Source organism: Pseudopipra pipra, chromosome 20, assembly GCF_036250125.1.
Source record: "Pseudopipra pipra isolate bDixPip1 chromosome 20, bDixPip1.hap1, whole genome shotgun sequence".
NCBI lineage: Eukaryota > Metazoa > Chordata > Aves > Passeriformes > Pipridae > Pseudopipra > Pseudopipra pipra.
In genome coordinates this window covers 2,933,648-2,952,636 of record NC_087568.1, presented here as the reverse complement: position 1 = coordinate 2,952,636, position 18,989 = coordinate 2,933,648, and the positions used below count along the sequence as shown (strand labels likewise).

The 18,989-nt window shown below is 53.8% G+C and overlaps 1 protein-coding gene, 1 long non-coding RNA gene and 2 other non-coding genes across 4 annotated transcripts; 3 read left to right on the top strand and 1 right to left on the bottom strand.

Moving 5' to 3' along the window:
• Positions 1 to 1,263: 1,263 nt before the first annotated feature.
• On the top strand, positions 1,264 to 5,648 carry LOC135424974 (uncharacterized). The gene is made up of 4 exons (XR_010435442.1): positions 1,264 to 1,379; positions 2,140 to 2,184; positions 3,403 to 3,452; positions 5,474 to 5,648. It is a non-coding gene; the product is annotated as an uncharacterized LOC135424974 (long non-coding RNA).
• On the top strand, positions 1,613 to 1,742 carry LOC135425244 (small nucleolar RNA SNORA17). Its single transcript, XR_010435526.1, has one exon. It is a non-coding gene; the product is annotated as a small nucleolar RNA SNORA17 (small nucleolar RNA).
• LOC135425245 (small nucleolar RNA SNORA17) lies at positions 2,218 to 2,351 on the top strand. The gene has a single exon (XR_010435527.1). It is a non-coding gene; the product is annotated as a small nucleolar RNA SNORA17 (small nucleolar RNA).
• A 1,995-nt stretch (positions 5,649 to 7,643) lies between the features above and the next one.
• On the bottom strand, positions 7,644 to 14,266 carry DIPK1B (divergent protein kinase domain 1B). The gene is made up of 5 exons (XM_064676739.1): positions 14,041 to 14,266; positions 11,465 to 11,599; positions 9,781 to 9,888; positions 9,425 to 9,601; positions 7,644 to 8,868 (listed from the first exon to the last, which is right to left on the bottom strand). The coding sequence occupies exons 1-5, from the start codon at positions 14,101 to 14,103 to the stop codon at positions 8,056 to 8,058; spliced, it is 1,296 nt and encodes a 431-aa protein (XP_064532809.1). The 5' UTR covers positions 14,104 to 14,266; the 3' UTR covers positions 7,644 to 8,055.
• Positions 14,267 to 18,989: the final 4,723 nt, after the last annotated feature.

The following is an 18,989-nucleotide window of genomic DNA, read 5'->3' as shown; positions in this document are numbered from 1 at the left end:
TGCAATGCCAGGGGAGTCAAGGCAATGGGAGGGAAAGGGATGAAGAATGTCCCCAAGCTGGGGACATTGCAGGGTGGCTGGTGCATTGCAGGGCTGGAGGGGCCCCAGCAGGGTTGGAGGATCCCCACTGGCTGGTTCATCACAGAATTGAAGGATCTCCACCGGCTGCTGCATCATGGGGCTGGAGGGTCCATGCTTTGTCCCAGGACATGCTCGGAGCCAAACCACGGGAAGCAGGGGCTCCCGAAGCAGCTGAGAAAAGGGATATCCATCCCCTAGTACGCCTCGTGCCTCCATGGGAGGCCCTAGAGCAGTCTTGCAGGGTGGGGAAGAGCCCTGAGCAGGGCCCCCCGTTCCTCGCCCGTGTCCCCGGTCCCTGCTTTGAGACCTCCCGCCCAGCAGGGGGCGCTCGCGGGCGTGAAAGCACCGCGCGGGCCCTTCGTTCCCGGCCTATATAAGCGGGAGGCGGGAATTAGATCGTCCTTTCTGCGGGCGCGGAGCGGAGCGTGCGGGTCTTCGGGGGTTCCTCAGTGGGACTGGGAATGGGAGCGGGACCGGCCCTTCCCGGCCTGGTCATGGCGAAACTGAGGGGCCCTTCGGTGGCGGGAAGCCGGTGCTGGCCGAGAAGGGCCCGCCCGGGCAGGGCCGCGCTGCCCTTCCCGTGCCATGTTGTGGCGAAGCTCCCTGAGGGCCGGTCCCGCTTCCCCTCGGCCCCGGCGCTGAGCGGCCCCGCCGGGGGGACGTGAAGGGGACAGTGAAGGTAAGGCGGGTCCCCGCTCAGCTGGACCCATCCTGGAGGGGCCGCGGTTCCTCTGGGGCTCCGGGGGCTCCAGGCGCTGCCACGTGCGCTGTAAATCCGGTATATCTTCAGCTCATGTATAGCTATGGGCTAGGGCCATTTTATATATATGTATAAATATATACATGCACACACACAGATATCTGAATACAGCTGTATATATTTTAATATATACATTTAATATAAATTTCAATATATGCATTTAATATATATTTTAATATATACTCCCCCTCCGAGGAGGGGAGGAAAATCTAAGGCTGCCGCCTATTCAGGTTTTCAGGAAAATATTTTTTTAAAGATTCAAGTAGCTAAAATTAGGCTTCGGCAGATATTCTGTTTTTTTAAATTATGTTTTAAATCTCTAGTTTTCAGGTAAACAGTGTGTTTCGCCAAAAAAAAAGGTGGTTGCATAGTTTGCCTAACACTCGTGTGGTATTCACTGCATTCTTTATTTGTCTTTTTTCAGCCCATCAGCAGGCAAAAAATGAAGGGGCAGAGATGGTGTGTCTTCAGAAGAGAAGGGTGATGATTCACACAAATGCTGCCCACCGAATGCCTTTGTAACACTGCTTTCCAAGAGGTGATATAATCTTCTTATAAATACCATAAAGTCATGGAATAGTTTGGATTGGAAGGGAACTTAAAGCTCATCTCACTGAACCCCCTGCCACGGGCAGGGACACCTTCCACTAGACCAGGTTGCTCATCCAGCCTGGCCTCAAATGCTTCCAGGAGTGGGACACGCACCCGTAATTGCATTTTCTTCAGTCTTTATGCTTTTGGTTTGGGGATTTTTTTTTTTATTTCCCAAGCTGCCACTGGCGTTGCAGAGATGGCTGCTGTGGCATCTTTGTGTCAAGACGTGGCAAGAGAGACAGGCTGTGTTCTATGCTCGTTTGCTCTGCAGCCCGTGAGCACTCAGAGTGATTGACAGCCTGACATCATTAATAAACCAGCTGCTTCCGAGGAGACTGGTGAAAAACTCACTTCTGGTTGCCCTAAGTGTGAGGTCTGTGTGTAGCACGATGGGGAGCTGTTCTGTTTGACCTGTAGTGGATGTGCTGCAGAGAAGCTGCACGTGGCTTTATGATTATATAGCCTTGAAAAACACATCCTGTGGGCATAATCTTGTAGAAGAATGAGTTAGAGTTATTAGTCTAAAGCCATGTGGTGAGTTGGTGACATCACTGGGAGCATGTCCTGGGAGTCGCCAACCCTGTTTCTATCCAAAAACATTCCTCTGCTATGCATTTCTTTCAAGTTCCTGTCACCAGTAACTGTATAACCAGGCTTTGAAGTGTGTCTAAACCCTGTGTATGTATTTTCCACGTGTTTTCCAGACAAAGCCACGTGACTGGCAGAGCAGGAGGTGTCCCAGACCCGAGGTGAGCCACAGCAGTGTGAGTTGCTCACACAGCCCTGCCCCATCTCGTGTTGCAGGCGTGGCTGCAGTGCCACGTCTGTGTCAATCGGTGGCAGAGAGGAACAGGAGACTCCTTCCCTGGTGCTCTGACCCCTGTGAGCTCCCAGGATTGCTCAACAACCTGACATTTATTTATTGCTTTTCCTGTTTGTGACTTTTTTTTTTTTCCCTTTAATGTAAATCTGAAATGGTGAAGCGTGGACAGGGCACAGCAGCTGTTTTACTAACACTGTCTTAAAAGCTAATTCAGATTCCTTTTATTGCTTTAGAGAGTCACAGAATGGTTTGGATTAGAAGGGACTTCAAAGGTCATCTCATTCCACCCCCTCCATGGGCAGGGACACCTTCCACTAGCCCAGATTGCTCCAAGCCCTGTCCAGCCTGGCCTTGGACACTTCCAGGGATGGGGCAGCCACAGCTTCTCTGGGCAACCTGTGCCAGGACCTCCCCACCCTCACAGGGAAGGATTTCTTCCCAATATCTCATCTAAACTTCCCCCCTTTCAGTTTAAAGCCATTTCCCCTTGTCCTGTCACTGGATGCTCTTGTGAGGATTGGCAAATTGTAGTATTATCTATTCCAATAATCCTGAGTCCTTGGAGATTTGCTCTCCTTTGATCTCATTAGAGGTCAGAGATCAGAGATGAGTTGCTTGATGTTGTTTCCACATTTAACTCTCTCTCCAGAGAATCAGCAAAAGGTGGAGCACAATTCCTTTTAAGAGCAGTTAAAATGATGTTAGTTTTAACTGCATCAGGGGAAGGTCCTTCCTTATTTTTACAAGGACAAGTAGAAGTGACAGCTCTGTTCCTGAATTCTATTTTTACTCCTTCCTGGCCTTAAGAGATATTCTTGATTGCTGCCTGTGAAAGGGCACCTCAAGCTGTGCAGGGTTTGGCATTGTGTAGCTATCAAGAACTGTCCCTGGGAGTGGAAGAGATGAGGGAAACAGACACTTACTTTGTTTCCAAAACATGGGCAGGGTTATAGATGGAGTTGGGTGTGGATTTAGCTTAGGGAGAAAGTTACACCTGGAGTAAAATTAAAGCAGAAGATGCAATCAGGAATTTTCTGAAATGTGGCTTTGTAATCATGCTTGCTTTTTGGGGGGAGAAACACAAAATCAGCTCAATCCTTTACCAAAAAAAACCCCAAACTGAGGATGTTTTTCCTTCTCACAGTTCCTCTCGAGAGCAGGGCTGAGTTCTGGAATGATCTTCAAATGTCAAAGGTGGGTGTTGGGTCATTTCTCAACGTGTTACCAAAGTGAGTGGAAAGAAACCCTTGTGTTGGTACATCTTGTCCTGATGAACTTTTTGCAGGACACGGACAAAAAAAAATTAAAATGCTACTAAAGCATTCTTGCAGAAAAAAGCCTTAAAATTCAGTATTTTTTCATCTTTTTTTGCTGACAAACCCCTATTTTGGGTGAAACACTTTCAGGTTCTGCTAATGCAGGCATTTTTGTAAGCAGTGTTTAACACCTCTGATTGACACTTATTTCAGTTCCTTGAACTGCCTTTCTCAGCTCCCAAAGTGCCTCCTTTCAGGGACAGCTCTGTCAGGCCAAGAGCTTAAACTTTTTATGTGCCTGAAGATTCTCAAAACAGGCTCTGGTGCTGCTGACACAAAACTGCTGCAGTCATGTTCATGTCACAGATGTGCAAAATAAGGAGATGATCTCTTAGAGAGGTAATGGAGAAAGAAATAAAAATACTGATTTGGGTAATCCAGGGAAAAATTTAATGCTGAAACTTGGAAGTCTTTTGAGATCCTTCAGGAGTGATTTCAAGTGCAGCAGTGCTTTGCCCTGTTTCCCAAGACAAGATCTCACCTCCCCATGCATCACATTCTGGCTGGTAAAACATCAGACAAGAAGCAAAAATATAATTTATTGAGCACAGAGTTTTTAGTTGGGTTTTTTTTTGTTGTTGTTGTATTTATTTTCTGGCATGATGGCAAAGGAATCTCCAAGGAGGGAGCACAGGTGTCCCTGTATGCAGATAGTTCTGTGTGTCACTGTCCTTGGGTGACATGAACCTATTCTGGGAATGAGTGGGGTGAGAAGTTCTGACCACACAGAGATTGTGCAGCTGAGGCTTTGCAGCTCTGACAGACTCTGGCAGAGCTAAACGGGGGGAAACCTCATTAAATGGGCATTAAGGAGGGCCAGAGGTGCTGCAGAGCCTGCAGGTTGTGCTGGCTGCAAAGTGAGCCCTTTAATTGGGAAAAGTCACTGCCTCCAGCAGTGGCTTTGGAAAAGAATGCTAATCAGGTTGGGGGGAGATGGGATGTGACTCTTCTATTTAAATTTCCTGGCTTCTTTCAACCCTAAAATACATGTTTGGGGTTTTTCATCAGGCTTTACTCCCATCAGGGGTCCTGGATGGGCCGTGAGTGCTAATAAGTGTCTCCAGAACTTCCCTGTGTGAGGCACAGGATAACTATGAACGTTTTCCTGGTAGGATTTGCTGTGAACTGCCTTCCCCAGCCTCAGCAGCATTCCTGGGCCAAGAATTTGGCTTTACTGAAAGAATACCTGGCTCTCCACTGTGGAAATGTTTTGTATTAAGATGATTTGGGAGAAATTAAAAATGTCTCAGCACATAACTTAGCCCTTCATCATCTATGACTGGTTTCTGTCATGGCTTTGAACACTGGAATAAGCCCAGCTTTTCTTTCCCTGCACTATTAATAGTTTGGCTCTGCCCTGAGGTTGGCAAACTCGGCTTGGATTTTTAGGGAGTGAAGGAATAACCCAGAGCAGGCTCCAGCTATCCTTCCCTTCGATTAGCCCTTGCCTAAACTCACCCAAGTGCACTGTCTGCCCAGACAGATATTTTTCCAAAAGCTTTCTGTTGGAATGGCAAAGAATTTCTCCTAAATTGGTGCCATCTGCTTCTGTCTCTGCTGTGGGTCCTGAGCCACACATGTCCAGGCAGGGAATCCAGGCAATAGGATTTGAGGTGTTCCTGTGGTTCTGGACTGAAGGAAATCCTTTTCTAAAAGTAACCTTCTGAACCCTCATAACTGAGCCCTTCTGATGACTGCCCTAACATTTGGGTTCATTTTATGAAGCTTTTTTATTTCACATCTGGGATGTAAAAAATCTTTGGGCAATTCCAACACAAACAAGGGCAGCAAAGTCTGGATGGCAGGAGTTAATTAGCTCCTTAGTATTGACATTATTTCTCCCTTTTCCTGGCCATATTAGAATTTGTCTGACATCCTGGACCCTCTCTTTATTTGCAGGTCATGGCCTGAGTTTCAGAATTCCTAACAAAAGTGGCAACAGCAAAAGAAGTGATTGGCAGTGTCTGCATGTGAAGATTCATGGATTCCTCAAAAGCTGATCATCTGTGTTTTCTCTACATGGCTAAGAAGGATTTTTAAAACAAGGACTAAATAAAGATGCCACCTACCATAAGTCTGAATGGGGCTCGTGTAGTTGTAGCACCCCAAGTAACAATATTTTTTTAACCATTCTGGGATTTAAGACTTCTGTTTGTAGATCTGGGAGCTGGGATGGTTTTGTACTTCCTGGAATTAAAGGTATTTCTTACCTCCATCCCCTTGGGCACAAATCTCTGCTGCAGAAGCAGCAGCATCCAGTGAGATCAGATTATCAGTGTTTGTGTTCTGGCTTTTTATTCCAGCCTCTGTGGGAAATCTGGAGGAGGTTTGACTGCAAAATAGCTTTGCCTTTACTCATTCTCTCCTATGTTCCTGTGTAGCTTGTAAACCATGAGCACTGCAAAGAAAGACTTTGTGCTTTTTAGGGATGAGCAAAACTGTGCTTTTGGGGTTTTTGAGTCATCAGTGATCCCTGGGAGTATCCAGTGCTGTGGGATCTGTGGATCAGTGATGGTGATGGGACAAGTTGTTGTCAGAAGTGTTTATTTCAATAAATTTGTCAGGTACAGGAGCTGCCTCTCCTGGATCTTCACCATAATTACTTAAAAATTCTGATATTGAGGGGAAAACCCCTTTTCCAGGTGCTTGCCTGCTGCTTTAACACTGCTTTGGGGGAAAGGAGCAGCAGGGATTTAGTGGGAATATGTGGACAAAATTTACCAGTAACTAAGAGGGGAAGGTGAGAAATGGCTTCTCTGATGACCTGAGGAGGGCATTGCCATGGGTGGGTGTTGGATTCCTTTGCTAATAGCAGAAGCAAATTAATTTGCCAGTGGAGCTGGTTGCCATGGGGATGCAGGACAATGGATGAGCTGCAGTGGCTGTGTGGAGATTCATGACTGAATCCCAGCCCTGCCCACGTGCTCCCTCCTGTGCAGGTGAACCCACACCTTACAGGGGGCCCTGCTCACCTTGGCGGTGTCTGTACCTGAGCCAGGTGACTCAAGGGGCTGAGGACTTGTCACCCTCCAAACACAGAAACTTCGGGAGTGCTCAGCCTATCCAGGGATAAATTGCTCTGCAGAGGCCACTCCTCAGCAGGGAGGGAGGTCTGTGCTGGATACAGGGCCCTGCTGACTCCATAAACACCAGTGCGAGGTGATGAGGATCCGAAAGAACTAACACAAGGAAATCCTGGTCTTTCTCCTCAGAGGGCTCCTAAATGTAGCCACAGCTCTGCTGATCACATTCCCAGGTGATACTGTCAGGTGTAGTTTTAATTGGGATTGTACATCAGCTGCACACTCCACTCAGGAATTGTTGGCAGGAGAACCACCGTGCACCCCAGCAGCAGGAATATGGCTGTGCTGGGAACAGAGCAGCCTTGGGGAGTTTATAAAAGCTCTTCTTCCCTACCCACAGTTTTAAGATTGCTATAATTGGGCATTTAAAGGAAACGACTATACTTAGAGCCCTGGTAGTACATACACAGCCAAACAAATGTCTTGAGACCTGCTGAAAGCTTGCCTGGAAATTCACTTTAATAACAAGAGAAGCACTGGATTATTCTGGTATTAACCTTCAACCTCTGCAGGGCAAGCCCAGCTTAGTTTTAGGAGAATTAAACCGAGAGGTTGGTTTATCCCTGCTCTGAGTGTGGTGGGAAGGGACACATGGAGCACATTAACAGGTCAGAACTGTTCATGTTTAGCCCTTTGCCTTTAAGCTCTCCTTGGCCTTAGAGCTTCCAAAGCCAACAGGTGAGGGAATGGCCTGTGCTGCCAATTTTGGACTTGGGGTGGGAGCAGCCGAGTGGGAGCCTCACACAAGCCATGGCATCACTGTCAGGGTCAGGCACTTAAAAATGGAACCAAAGAATTGCCAGGATTCAACACTGTGGAACAGACTGCTTATCTGCTTCCTATGTTACAGCTGGATCTGATGGCAGATGACTCAGACACTTAAGGAGAGACTTTTGAATCAGGAAATCTACCTTTTCCTCCTTTTTAGATCACAAACAAGCTGGTACTTAACAGGCTGCTGTTTCACTATTGATGTACTGGTGTGATTCACGTAAAAGCTGTTTATTTACATCAGAGACGTTCATCAAAAGAAGATGTGACAAGTACAGCATGAATGATTCATTCCCATCACTCTGCTCTGCTTTCCTGTTAATCAAGAAACGCTCAGATGCATCCAGCTGGGCTCCGCTTCCTTATCCCTTTCCATGTCATCTTCCTCCCCCAAGCCTGTCCAGCCTGGTGTCCCAGCTCTGCAGACACTCCTGCTGACTGATCCATGATCCTGCTGGGTGGTGGAAGTCATGAAGCTTGGTTTTCCATGGAGAAGGGGCTGCAGCTCTGCTGAACTCCCTGTGCAGGGTGTATTTTACCTGTGGGGAAGATGGAGAAACAGGCCTTCAGCCCTTAGACTTGACTCCGAGGTGGCAGATCCTAAACTCCAGGGCCATGCTTCCCCCGTTAGGAATATTTGGTGTTGGAAATCTTCTTCCAGAGCAAGGTCTTGAGGTTGTTGAGCACGAGGGAGTGGTGCACCTCCATCTGGCTGGCCAGGCCGCTGAGGGTCATGCAAGTTCGGAGCTGCTTCTGCAGCTCATCCTTCAGCTCCAGCGGCGCCCCGTACAGCAAATAGTCCTGCAGCAACCCGCACACCTTGGCCAGGTTGGGCTGCACCATGTCGCCCTTGCACTGCTTCAGCAGCTTGTCGCAGGCCGCCGTGCAGTCCCGCCCGTAGGTGCAGTCCACGTTCTGCTCACAGTGACGCCCCTTGAGGAACCCCCTGACTGTCGCCTCCGTCGCCACCTTCCTCAGGTCGACCATCTTGAAGTCGAACTTGTCGTTGTAGCCCACGTTCCTGAAGCCCGTCTCGCAGATGTAGAAGCTCCCGTAGGTGCCGTGGAAAATCTCCTCCACGAACTCCAGGAGGCCGATGGCGATCTTGGCGCGCCGGGGCCAGGCCGGCGCGAACCACTGGTGGAGGAGCTGGTGGGCGACGGAAGGCAGCAGCGACTGGAGGAAGGGGGGGACATCCAGCCCGTAGAGGGAGGTGTGGGGGATCTTCTCGGTGACGTAGAGGTCCCCACAGTGCCCCAGCAGCTTGGCAGTGTGCTCCTTCTCGTGCAGGGAGAACATGAGAAGAAACTCATTGAGCTGCAGCAGCGCCCAGATGGATTTGGCCTCGGCCAGAGACACTTTCCCGTCACGGTTCACGTCAGCCATGGCGATGACCCGGCTCACCAGGGCTGGGAGGGATGGCTGATCTCCCAGCTTGGACTGCAAATGGGACAAGAGGTGGCATCAGACCCCCAGAGCTCCCTGTGTTCAGGTGTCAAAACCCAAACTGGGAGTGCGAAGACCTGAGCTGGGGAGAGGAGGAAACAGCGCCACACTCCAGAAGATCTGATGCCACAATATTGTGTGGACAGATTCAGCTCCAGCAGAATGTTACCAGCCTCAGGGCTCCAGACAGGAGCATGGTTTTGGGAGCAAAGGCCAGGCACCACTGCTGACCCAGAAGCCCCACACAGGGGCCACCATGGGCTTGTGAATCAGCTCTGCCCAGCACAGATGCCACCCAGAGCCAAGGCACAGAGGCCTCCAGGGCTGCTGCTACTCAAATATCACCAATAAGAGTTCCTGGGAGAAAATGGAGGTTTTTCTCCACTAATCCAGTACGTGGCAGGGAGCACCCAGCCCAGCACCCAGCAGTGGGTGGAGGAGTGTGGGCCAGGGGAGATCTTGTTCGAGGGAAAGGAAAGACACAATTAGTCTTCCCAACTTGAAGGTGGCATCCTGGGCCTGTGGGATCCCACAAGACCCTTGCACTGACCTTGAGGAAGTTGAGAAGCATTTCTTTGAACTCATCCATGGACGTCCCCCGTGTGGGTTTGTCGAAGAGCACCACGTCCCTCCTGGGCACAGAGTCCGGGCGGCTGTCTGCCCTCAGGGCTTCTCCAATGCCACATTTGATGATCACCTCCCTGTCCCTCCAGAGCCCGCTGTAAACCTGCAGCACAGGGGAGGGGACAGGGTGAGGTGGGAGGAGAACAGCAAGTGCAAAAAAACCCCCAGAGCTGGGTTCTGGTTTGGTTGAGGACGGGAACAGGGATGGGGTGAGGAGGAGATCTCCCGGGTTTTATGCCTGTACCCATCCCGTGACATGTGGTGGAGGAGGCAGAGACCTACCTGCTGGGTGGGAGAGGAGGAGAGGCAGTGCTGGAAGAGGAGGCCACGTTCCTCACACAGATCCTTGCACGTGGAGCCAGAAATGATTCCTTTCTTGTACTGGTCACACTGGGGAGGGGAAGGAGAGAAAGGAGCTCAGCAGGGGCAGCTTCACATTCATCCAAAGAAGTCTGATAGATCCAAGCTTATTCCCGCAGCTCATGGAGCACCCCAAGGACACAAGCTGGGGGTGTGTGACCCCCCTCAGACGCCCATGCCATGCCAGCACAGTGTGCAGGTGGGTTTGGGTGATGTCTGCACCTTGGTGGCCATTTCGGCCACTTCAGGGGGCTGGGAGGGAGAGGAGCACCTTGTGCTCAGACCCTGATCAGGGAGATGTAGTGCCAGTTGCTCAGAGTCCAGCCTCTTCCAGCACCCCCAAACTTCCTATTCCATTTTCCAAAGATGTCCCAGCCCAAAATCTCCTCTGCTCTAAGACCCAGAGAAGGGTCTGGCCCTTGGGGATGGCTCAGTTCCTTGGGCACAGTGGGGCTGGGCTGGCAGGGACCCCCTGTGCTGCTGGAGGGACCACAGGAGATTTGCTCCTGGATGTAAATCCAGGAGTTTGGGAGAGCTTCCAGGGCTGGAGGAGAGGACAGCATGGATTTGAGGAGAATGAGGATGCAGAGGCTGAGGCTGCTCAGCAGAGCAGCAGCCCCTGCTGTGAGATGGGCTGGCCCTGGTCCAGGGGGTGGCAGGGACAGGGACAGACGGTGGCTCTGATCCTCTGGGCTGGGAGCTGGAGACATCCCTGGGCAGGAGAGGCTGCAGCGCTGCAGCTCCTCAGCGAGGGCACAGCAGCCTCGGGGCTGAAAGCAGGAGCTGCAGACATTCATTGCATCTTTTCCTCCTTTTTTTTTTCTGATGTGGATGGGAATTAACCCTTGGACCTGCTCACAGGAGACATGGCCAGACAGAGTGTCTGGAACCCCGAGCTCAGAGCAGGAATTAGCGCCCAAGACCCCGTGGTCGGAGTCAGGCAGAAAATCAAATTAAACGATCTCGTCGCTGTTGTTATGGCAATTCCTGTCTCCCTCCTCTGCTGGGGGATTGACCAACGAGGCATGTTCTGACAGAGCCTGGCATCCCCCTCCTCCCCTGGGCTGGGCAGGTGACCTGCTCCCCTGCCACTGGGCCACACAAAGCGATCCCGGGGGCATCCCGCTGGGATCTGTGGGGGACAGACTGCACCCCACTGCAAGCCTCAGGCAGGGGAAAAACACACCAAGCCAAGCTGCCACGAGGTGTCTGCTCTGGTGCTTTCCTTAGGGCACATCAGCAACTACAGAGAGGTACCCACGGACTGCCTGCTCCCCTTTTTTCTCCAGCTCTGTGGAGCCCAGGGTGGCACGATGCTGTCCCTGCCCACAGATCCTGCTCTCTGCTCACTGATGTTCCAGCTTCATCTCCACAGGCATTAATCTGCCCACGTCTGCCTGGCCTGCCCTGGCTGCTTCCCTCCGACATCTCATTACCCTGTTTCTCCCTCTCCCTGGTAGGGGAAGGTCACCTCTCCCACCCCCGGGGATGGCACCAGGGAAGCAGCTGCCAGGAGGGCTCCCTGGCCCAGCTTTGGGGCTTGGGAGGCAGGGAATGGGGCTCCCACGGCCCTGCTCACCCCAGCACCCCAAACTGGCCCACTCACGATTATCATCCGGCAGACGTGGCCGCGGCAGAGCTCGGAGTAGGACGAGTAGTGCATGTAGGCCACCCAGCTGCCCACGAAGATGCCCAGCCACACCACCAGCAGGTACTTCACCTTGATGCCCGGGAGGCGACCCTGGAAGGGAAAGGAAAGGCTGGTGAAGGGCAGGGCTCTGCCCAGGGCAGCAGCGGCCGGACAAGGACAACTTCTGCTGTACAAACTGACCTGAGCGTTGGCAAAACCTTCAGCCTTTTTTATATATATTCATCAGCCTATTATGCAACTCCTGCTTCAAGTAGGTCACTTAAAATTCCCTAAAAGCAGGGAGATTACAGCACTGGGCTGCACGAGCTGGATGCTGTGCATCCCTGGGAGCTGCAGCCATGAACACCCGCTCTCCTGCCCTTCCCCCGTCAGGGCTGTGAGAGGCTCTGCTCCTGTTTGGGGAGACCCTTCTCAGCAGAACCCCCCTTGCAAAGCCCCACAGGCACAGGTGGCTGCCACCACCAGCTCCTGCATGGAAACAGGCAAGTGAGGGACCTGGCAGCACATGGGCAATGCTCTGTGCAAACAACTCGAGGCTCACAACGGGATTTTGTTTTCTTGGCTTTGTTTCTTCCCCCTGACCCTGCACGAGCAGCTCTGCTGCCATCTGGCCTCCCACAACAGAAGCTTCTCACCTGCCTCGTGTCACATGGTGCAGATCCCTGGCACTTCTGAAGGGCAGGGAATGAATCCTTGCATCAAACACCTCATTCCCTCTGGTTTCTACAGGTAATTCTGTAGAGAGCCAGTGGCCACCTCCAAAGCCTCCTCCCTCCTTGTGCTGGTGAGAGCACAACCTGCTGCTGGGATAGGGCTGGATCTGAGTGGGTGCAGCGCCGTTACAACCTGCCAGGGATCCTTGCTTGGGTCTCATAGCCCAAACCCACTCCCACTTCCGAAACACCTCCTCCCCACCCCTCTGCAGGTTCTGCAGGGGCTCTGTCAGGGTGATGGGGCCTCCTGCCTTCCTGGCTGCAGCCACTGGCTCACCCCAGCCCTGGGAGTCCCAGGAATGAGCAGGCAAAGGTGAGAGCAGGCAGGTCTGCCTTGAGACCATGGCATTTCTCATGTTAATTGGAAACCCCAGAGTGAGAAGCGGGCAAGGGTGCCTGGTTTGCCTGTCAAGCAATGGCACCGCTAATTAATGTGAAATTTAATTAAAGAGTACCCAACCACGGCCAGGACTTGGCAAAGACAAAGGATGGGTGGCTGCTCCTGTGAGCTGAGAACCAGCTCACGGCCCTGAAATCAGACACACACCTCTGTGACCCCCGAGAGCCTCCCCAGCACAGCAGCCCCCCCCGAACTGCCCAAGGGTGGGTACATGACCCATCAGGCCTCCTGCCCTCAGCAAAGGGGTTCTTCCCATGGATCTCCTACTAGAGACATGTCTTGGAAAAGCAAAACCCTGGAAAGGCCAGAATGTCCCTTTTTGCTTATTTCAGACTTGGAATTCATCATGTTCCTGGGGCAGGAGGGGGATCAGGACTCTGGTCTGAGCACATCATGGGGAGCATTGGCTTCATCATCCCCTAAATGCTGGAAAAATATGTGGGGGATGCATTTCAACAAGAGATACCACTGGGCTTTGGGTGGATTTTGGAATCCAAGGTGGTGCCGAGGGCTCCTCCAGGGCCTCAGTCTCAAGGCACAGGAGCTTCCCTGCCCACTGCCTGCCCTGCACCAAAGGGTGTTACCTTTTGATTGTGAGAGTTGATGTGTTTAGTTTTAGGATGACTCTGGAGGAACCTGGAAGTGACTTTGGGCAGGAGCTGACTTCAAAGGTAAAATGGATGCAGCATCACAAAATCCTGCTCCATCCCTGTGTCTCCCCTGCAGCACCCTGGGCACACGGGGGTTGTTTCACAGCACTCCCAGCTCTGCACCCACCTCCTGCCAGCACCCTCTGCCCAATGGGAACCACCTCCTGTGTCCCCCACGTGCCCTCAGGAATAACCTCTCTGGTCCAGGACTTTTGCCAGAGTCGGGGTTTCTCATCCCACAGCTGCAGAGAAAACACCCACACCAGCATCCCTGACATCCCTGGTCCTCAGCATCTCCAGTCCCTGGAGCTCTGAGGCGGGTCTCCAGCCCCCCCGGCAGCGCGGGGATGGGAAGAGGGGTAGAAATAAAGAAAGAAAGGAAGAGAAGGAAGGAGCCACCCCTGCCGTGCTGCATCGGCAGCTTCACCCACCGCTGCGGGCTGCCGGATGGGCTGCCCTGATCCTCCCAGGCTCCGGCACGGCGGAGCGCGGCGCGGGTTATGCAACGAGCTGCGGCCACCGGTGCCGGTCCCGACCCTCCCAGTGCCGGTCCAGAACCTCCCCGGTGCCGGTTCCCGGCTCCCCATCTCCCCGCACCGGCGGCGGTGGGACCGCGGCGGAGCGTCCCTTTGTGCACGGCCGGTGCCAGGATGCGGAGACGGGCATCCCCCATCCCAGCGCATCCCCCCATCCCGGCGCATCTCCCCGGCCCGGCGCACCCCCGAGCCCGCATCCTCCATCCCGGCGCATCCCCCCTATCCCGAGTACCTGCAGGCCCTTGGAGAAGGGGCAGAACAGCACCAGATGCACCAGCCGCCGGATCCTCCGCATGCTGCGGGCGCCCCGCGGCCGCGGGCCTCAGGCTCCGGGGGGCATGGCCGGCGCGGCCGCGGCCCCCGCCTCGCCGCCGGGGCCGGAGGGGCCCGGGGGGGGCCGGGGATGGGGGGCCCAGCCGCGCCGCCCGCTCGCTCCGCCGCAGCGCCCGGCCCGGCCCGCGGGGCTCGGCGGCTCCGCCCGGCGCGGGGCGGTGCGGGATGGGGGGGCGGTGCACGCAGCTCCCGCAGCCCGGGGAGGCGGGGGGCTGCTGCCCGGCTCGGCTCAGCTCGGCTCCGCAGCATCAGCCCCCGCCCCACCGGCCCCGCGGGAGTCGCACCCACGCCGGGTCAACCCGACCTCGCATCTGAGGACCCCGCCCGGGCATCCCACCTGGGGGTCCCATCCCACAGCCCAGGGGTCCCACCCACCCGGGGATCCCACCCCAGGCTAGGCAAGGTCTCCCAGCTGCCGTTAATGACCCTGTCGGAGGGGGTCCATGGAGATGCTGATGTGCCCCGGCCCCAAGCCCCAAGCTTTATTTAAAGCTATTTTGGGTGGCAGATTGCCAGAGCCTCCCCCGGTTACCCGCAGCATGGCTCGGGGGCTGCATCCCCTCGACGCTGAGACCTGCCATCATCCCTGCTCCTTTGCCTCCTCGCTGTTTCCCTTCTCCATCCCAAAGCCCAGCAGCAGCACTGGCTGCCCTCCCTGTTTGCATTGCGGCTCGGCAGGGAAACCTCGGGGCAAGACAGGGGCTGCTTTGTGTCAGACACCGACAGACAGGCCAGGGACAGCGTTGTCCAGGTGTACACAGGCAAGCAAGGGGGACAGGGAGACAAAAATATGATGGAAATTGGTCCTGGAGGGTCATCGTTAAGATAATTCTTTGCTTGCTATTACATCTTCATATTATCAAGTTGTCCCCTTTTCACGGTTCAGATTGCTCCCTCCTCTTGCATTTGGCTCAAAATGACCTTTAAAAACAAGCTGGTCACTCCATACCCAGATCCTCACTCAGTGTGTATGTCAAGCTCACTACTCAGTGTCAAGCAAAAGCCTTTGCTGGTCTAATCCAAATACCGGTGATAAATAAAAAGCATCACACAAAACTGGCTGAAACCCCCAAATCCTGCAGTGTGTTTGCTGTCTGCTTTTAACCCTGAGATCATCCCACTGCTCCTGTGCTGTGAGAAGCCCGTGCAATGCCCAGACCTCCACGTGAGCTGACATTGCCCACAGCACTGCTGCAGTAACAGGGCCGGTGAACATCGCCTTGGCCACTCACAGCTCCCACCCATGCAGGTTTTAACATCCCACTGAATCCAGGGTGGTTCTCTGGAACTTCTACGGCTTATTTTTAGTTTTAATTAATGCAGTAAGAGAGAAAACCTCTGGGATTTATTTTTATTTTTCATGGTGGGGTTGGAAAATAGCGGGGACAGGAAGGTGCATCGCTGGGTGCCCGGTAGCTGAGCCAGCTGTGAGGATGAGGAGGGTCTCAGTGCTGTGATATGCTGCTTTCCTGCACAGCTACAGGGCAACAGTTCTTCTCAAGCACCAATAAATTCCTTATTTTCCTCCCAGCCTGAAGATGTTTTCATGCTCACCCGAGCGTTCCTCAGTGGGATTTCTCTCCCACCACCCTCGGTGCCATCTCGGGAGGCTGAGCAGTGGAAGCAGCTCTCCTGCCCTGCCCACCCTGGGCTCCTCACCTCCACCCCAACTCCTGCCTGCCCATCCTCATCACAGAGCTGCCTGTTGGGATCTGTCCTGCCTGCAGTGATGTCCCCTCTGTGCCATGGCCTGGGCTTCCCAGCACCCCTTGCTCCCTGCTCACCCTCCTGCCACAGCTCCCCGTGCCTTGATTTTGGGGGTCACGTGTGGCACACACAGGTGGGATGAAACCCTGGATGGAGATGAGAATTACAGATCTGGACCAAAGCTGAGGGAGGCTTGAAATCCAGGGATCTCTGCCATGGGGCTCTGCAACACTCAGAGGTGGATTGTCCAGCGAATCTAATTAGGAATGAGCAGACCTTCCCAAGCTGTAATATGCCAAGTAATTAAGTGATTAGTATTGATTGTTAGAATGCCTAATAAGCAGTTATCACTGAATGATTAATTAATCCAATCAAAAGAGTAATAACAATTCTGCAGGTGTGATTCTATCTTATTTTCAGTGTGCAAGGGAAAAGAGATCTTTCCCCGCTGTTCCTGTCTCTTGTTTCTATCTCAGGCACCCGGCACCAGGGATGCTCCTGCTCCCTCAGCTTGGGCTGCCCCTGTGCAAGGGATCTCTCCCCTTCCCAAAAATCCCCTGGCATTGCCAGGATGGGCTCCCAGCAGCAGGCAGGCACTCAGAGCTGAGCTGTGCGGCTCGGAAGTGGGGAAGGGGGTCCCCCAGGCACCATCCGGAAGATGCCGAAAGCAGTCCATGATGATCTCTTCCCTGGGAATTCTTTCACTCGCTCCCTTGATTAAGTCGCTTCAGTTTCTCCTGGTCAAAGCCCTGCTAATCCCAGCTAAGCCCGCAGCGTGCCGCACGCTGGCCTCTGATCACTTCCCAGCCAGGCGGTGGCTCTGCGGGCACGTCCCCAAGAGCGCTGTGCCCTCGGGACATGGGAGCTCCCAGGGCAGCCGCAGCCCTGAGCGGTCATTTGCTGGCCCATAATATTTGCCTGATTAAATGATAACGAATAAATTATCAGCCAGCCAGTGCTAACAGCAGTGAGGAGCAGCCCTTACTCATGAGCAAGGACGCCCCAGACATCCACCTCCACATCCCCTCCAGAGCACCTGCCTTCCTGCAGGTGGGATGTCGGGGTTGGGTGACAGCTGGGGACAGCACAGCCCAATGCCATCGCCTGCAGGGCCCAGAGCCACTGCTTGGCAGGGGGTGCAGGACCCAGAACCAAAAGAGGGGCACACGCTCTCCCCTCTCCAAGCGGTGCCATCAGGGTCAGCCCTATGGCCACAAAACAGGGGGATATGAGTCCTGGGGAGCTGTGCATTCCCAGGCACTGCCGGAACCCCCGGCGATGATGGATCCAGGCTCTAATGCTCTTTTCTGTGCATCCTTTAAGGATTTGAGGCTTCCTGCGTGGCATCCACAGCTGGCTCCGTGCAGCCCGTCAGCTGCCTCTGCTGCCTGCCGGGCGCTGCCGGGCTGAGCGCAGCAGTTATAATTAGAAATGCTAATCAGCTCTTGTGTTTCTGGCTTGACAGCCCTGCCACCCCCAGCACAATCTTCCCTCCAATCTGTCCTGTGCTCGCCCCCTCTGCTTCCTCTCCAAATCCCTGCTACTTGTAATTAAGCACCACGGAATTAGCAGAGGTCAAAAGCTGGGGCTGCTGGGGCTCGCTGGACGCTTTGGGCAGGGTGTGCAGCCCCCACAGAGCTCGTGGGTTGAGGGGGTCCCACCTCCATTCACCACCATCCCCTTGGGCTGGGGACAGGGAAGGCCCTGCACCTGAACCATGGGATGGAAGAGGGGGAGCCCAAGGGCTTTGCTGCCAGCAGTGCCAGGGTTAAAGGCAAAGGGTGGTGGCTGTGGCCCGGAGCCCTGTGGCTCTGCCAGCCCAGTGGCTCTGGAAGGGATTCTCATTGGGATTTCTGTCATGTGCCAACTGTGGGCACTTCCCAGCCAAGGAGGAAAAGGAGCTCAGAGAAGGAGGCTGAGCAAACAGATCCCCGGATTAGCTGGTTACGGAGTTATTCATCATCACAGAGTGCACTGGGAGACACAACCCAGGGCATTCCTCCCTCACTGGTGGCCACAGACAGCCCCTGGCAACCCCCAGCCCCTCCACACCACACCCTGAGGCAAAGCACTCTTGCTGCTGTGAGAGCCAGGACACGGCTTTCGGCTTTCACCCTGAGCATTTGGCTTCCAAAGTCAGGCTTGGCCAGGGGGACATTCCTTGGAACAGGCACAGGGCTCAGTTGGCCTTGGAGGAGACTGAGATGCACAGGTGGGACGAGCAGCTCTGGACACCATGTGCGGACACACAGGCCACTGTGCTCAGAGAGGGACGGCATCCAAACACGAGCTGGCTTAATGCCAGCAGCTCAACATTCCTCTCCCTGGAAAACATGGGCTGTGGCATCACAGCATGGCACAGGCCAGGCAAATGCTGGTGGTCCCTCACCCCACAGATGCCATTCAGATGCTCACAGACACCTCTGAAGCCTCCTGGGGTCGTGCCCAGGGTGCTGATGTGTTAAGAAGGGTTGGGCTTTCCCAACTGACATCTGAACCGCATCAAGTAACCCACAGCATCGGGACAACACAGCTGCACCAACATGCAGTAGGAAATGAATTTTATCTGGAGCCACAGCCCACATACCCACTTGAGATATCAGAGCATCTCTAAGTGGTCCTGTTCTGGGAGAAAACACACACAACTCTTGGGTTTTTAAGTCAGCCTTCATCTTCCAGGTGCTCCCTGTTTATCAGCCTCAGTGCAGGAGAGAGGCTATAGTTTGGAGGGTTGGTGTGCAAAAGGTTTTCAAGAAGACAGTGGCTGTCTGAGGAAGGAGAACCCCCCTCACCTCCTCTGCCCAGGACCCCCACGTGTGGCTTCACTTGGGACACACATCTGCTGGCTGCAGCATACCTTCAGTGTGTGAAGCAACAAAGGGCTCCCCCTCCTCCTCACACACCGAGCACTTCAATTTCTGGAGAAAAGAAATGAAGATGCATCACAAAAAGGGAGCAGGAGGGACAGGGCATGGTGGCTCTGATGATGATGCACTTGTGAAAAGGCACCAGCAGCACAGGCAGCTGACTGGGAAAGCTCTGGGCAGAAGTCAGATTGGATTTGTCATGACTAATGGACTCCCTCCAGCACTGTGGTACAAGTTTCACGCTTCGCATGAGCAGGGTCCCGAGCAGCCAGGA

Coding starts and splice junctions, on each gene's coding strand:
- DIPK1B (XM_064676739.1), bottom strand. CDS start 14,103: ATGCGGAGGATCCGGCGGCTGGTGCATCTGGTGCTGTTCTGCCCCTTC. Junction 9,602..9,780: donor CCTCCTCTCCCACCCAGCAG/GTAGGTCTCTGC, acceptor CCTGTGCTGCAG/GTTTACAGCGGGCTCTGGAG. Junction 8,869..9,424: donor TGCTTCTCAACTTCCTCAAG/GTCAGTGCAAGG, acceptor TCCCATTTGCAG/TCCAAGCTGGGAGATCAGCC.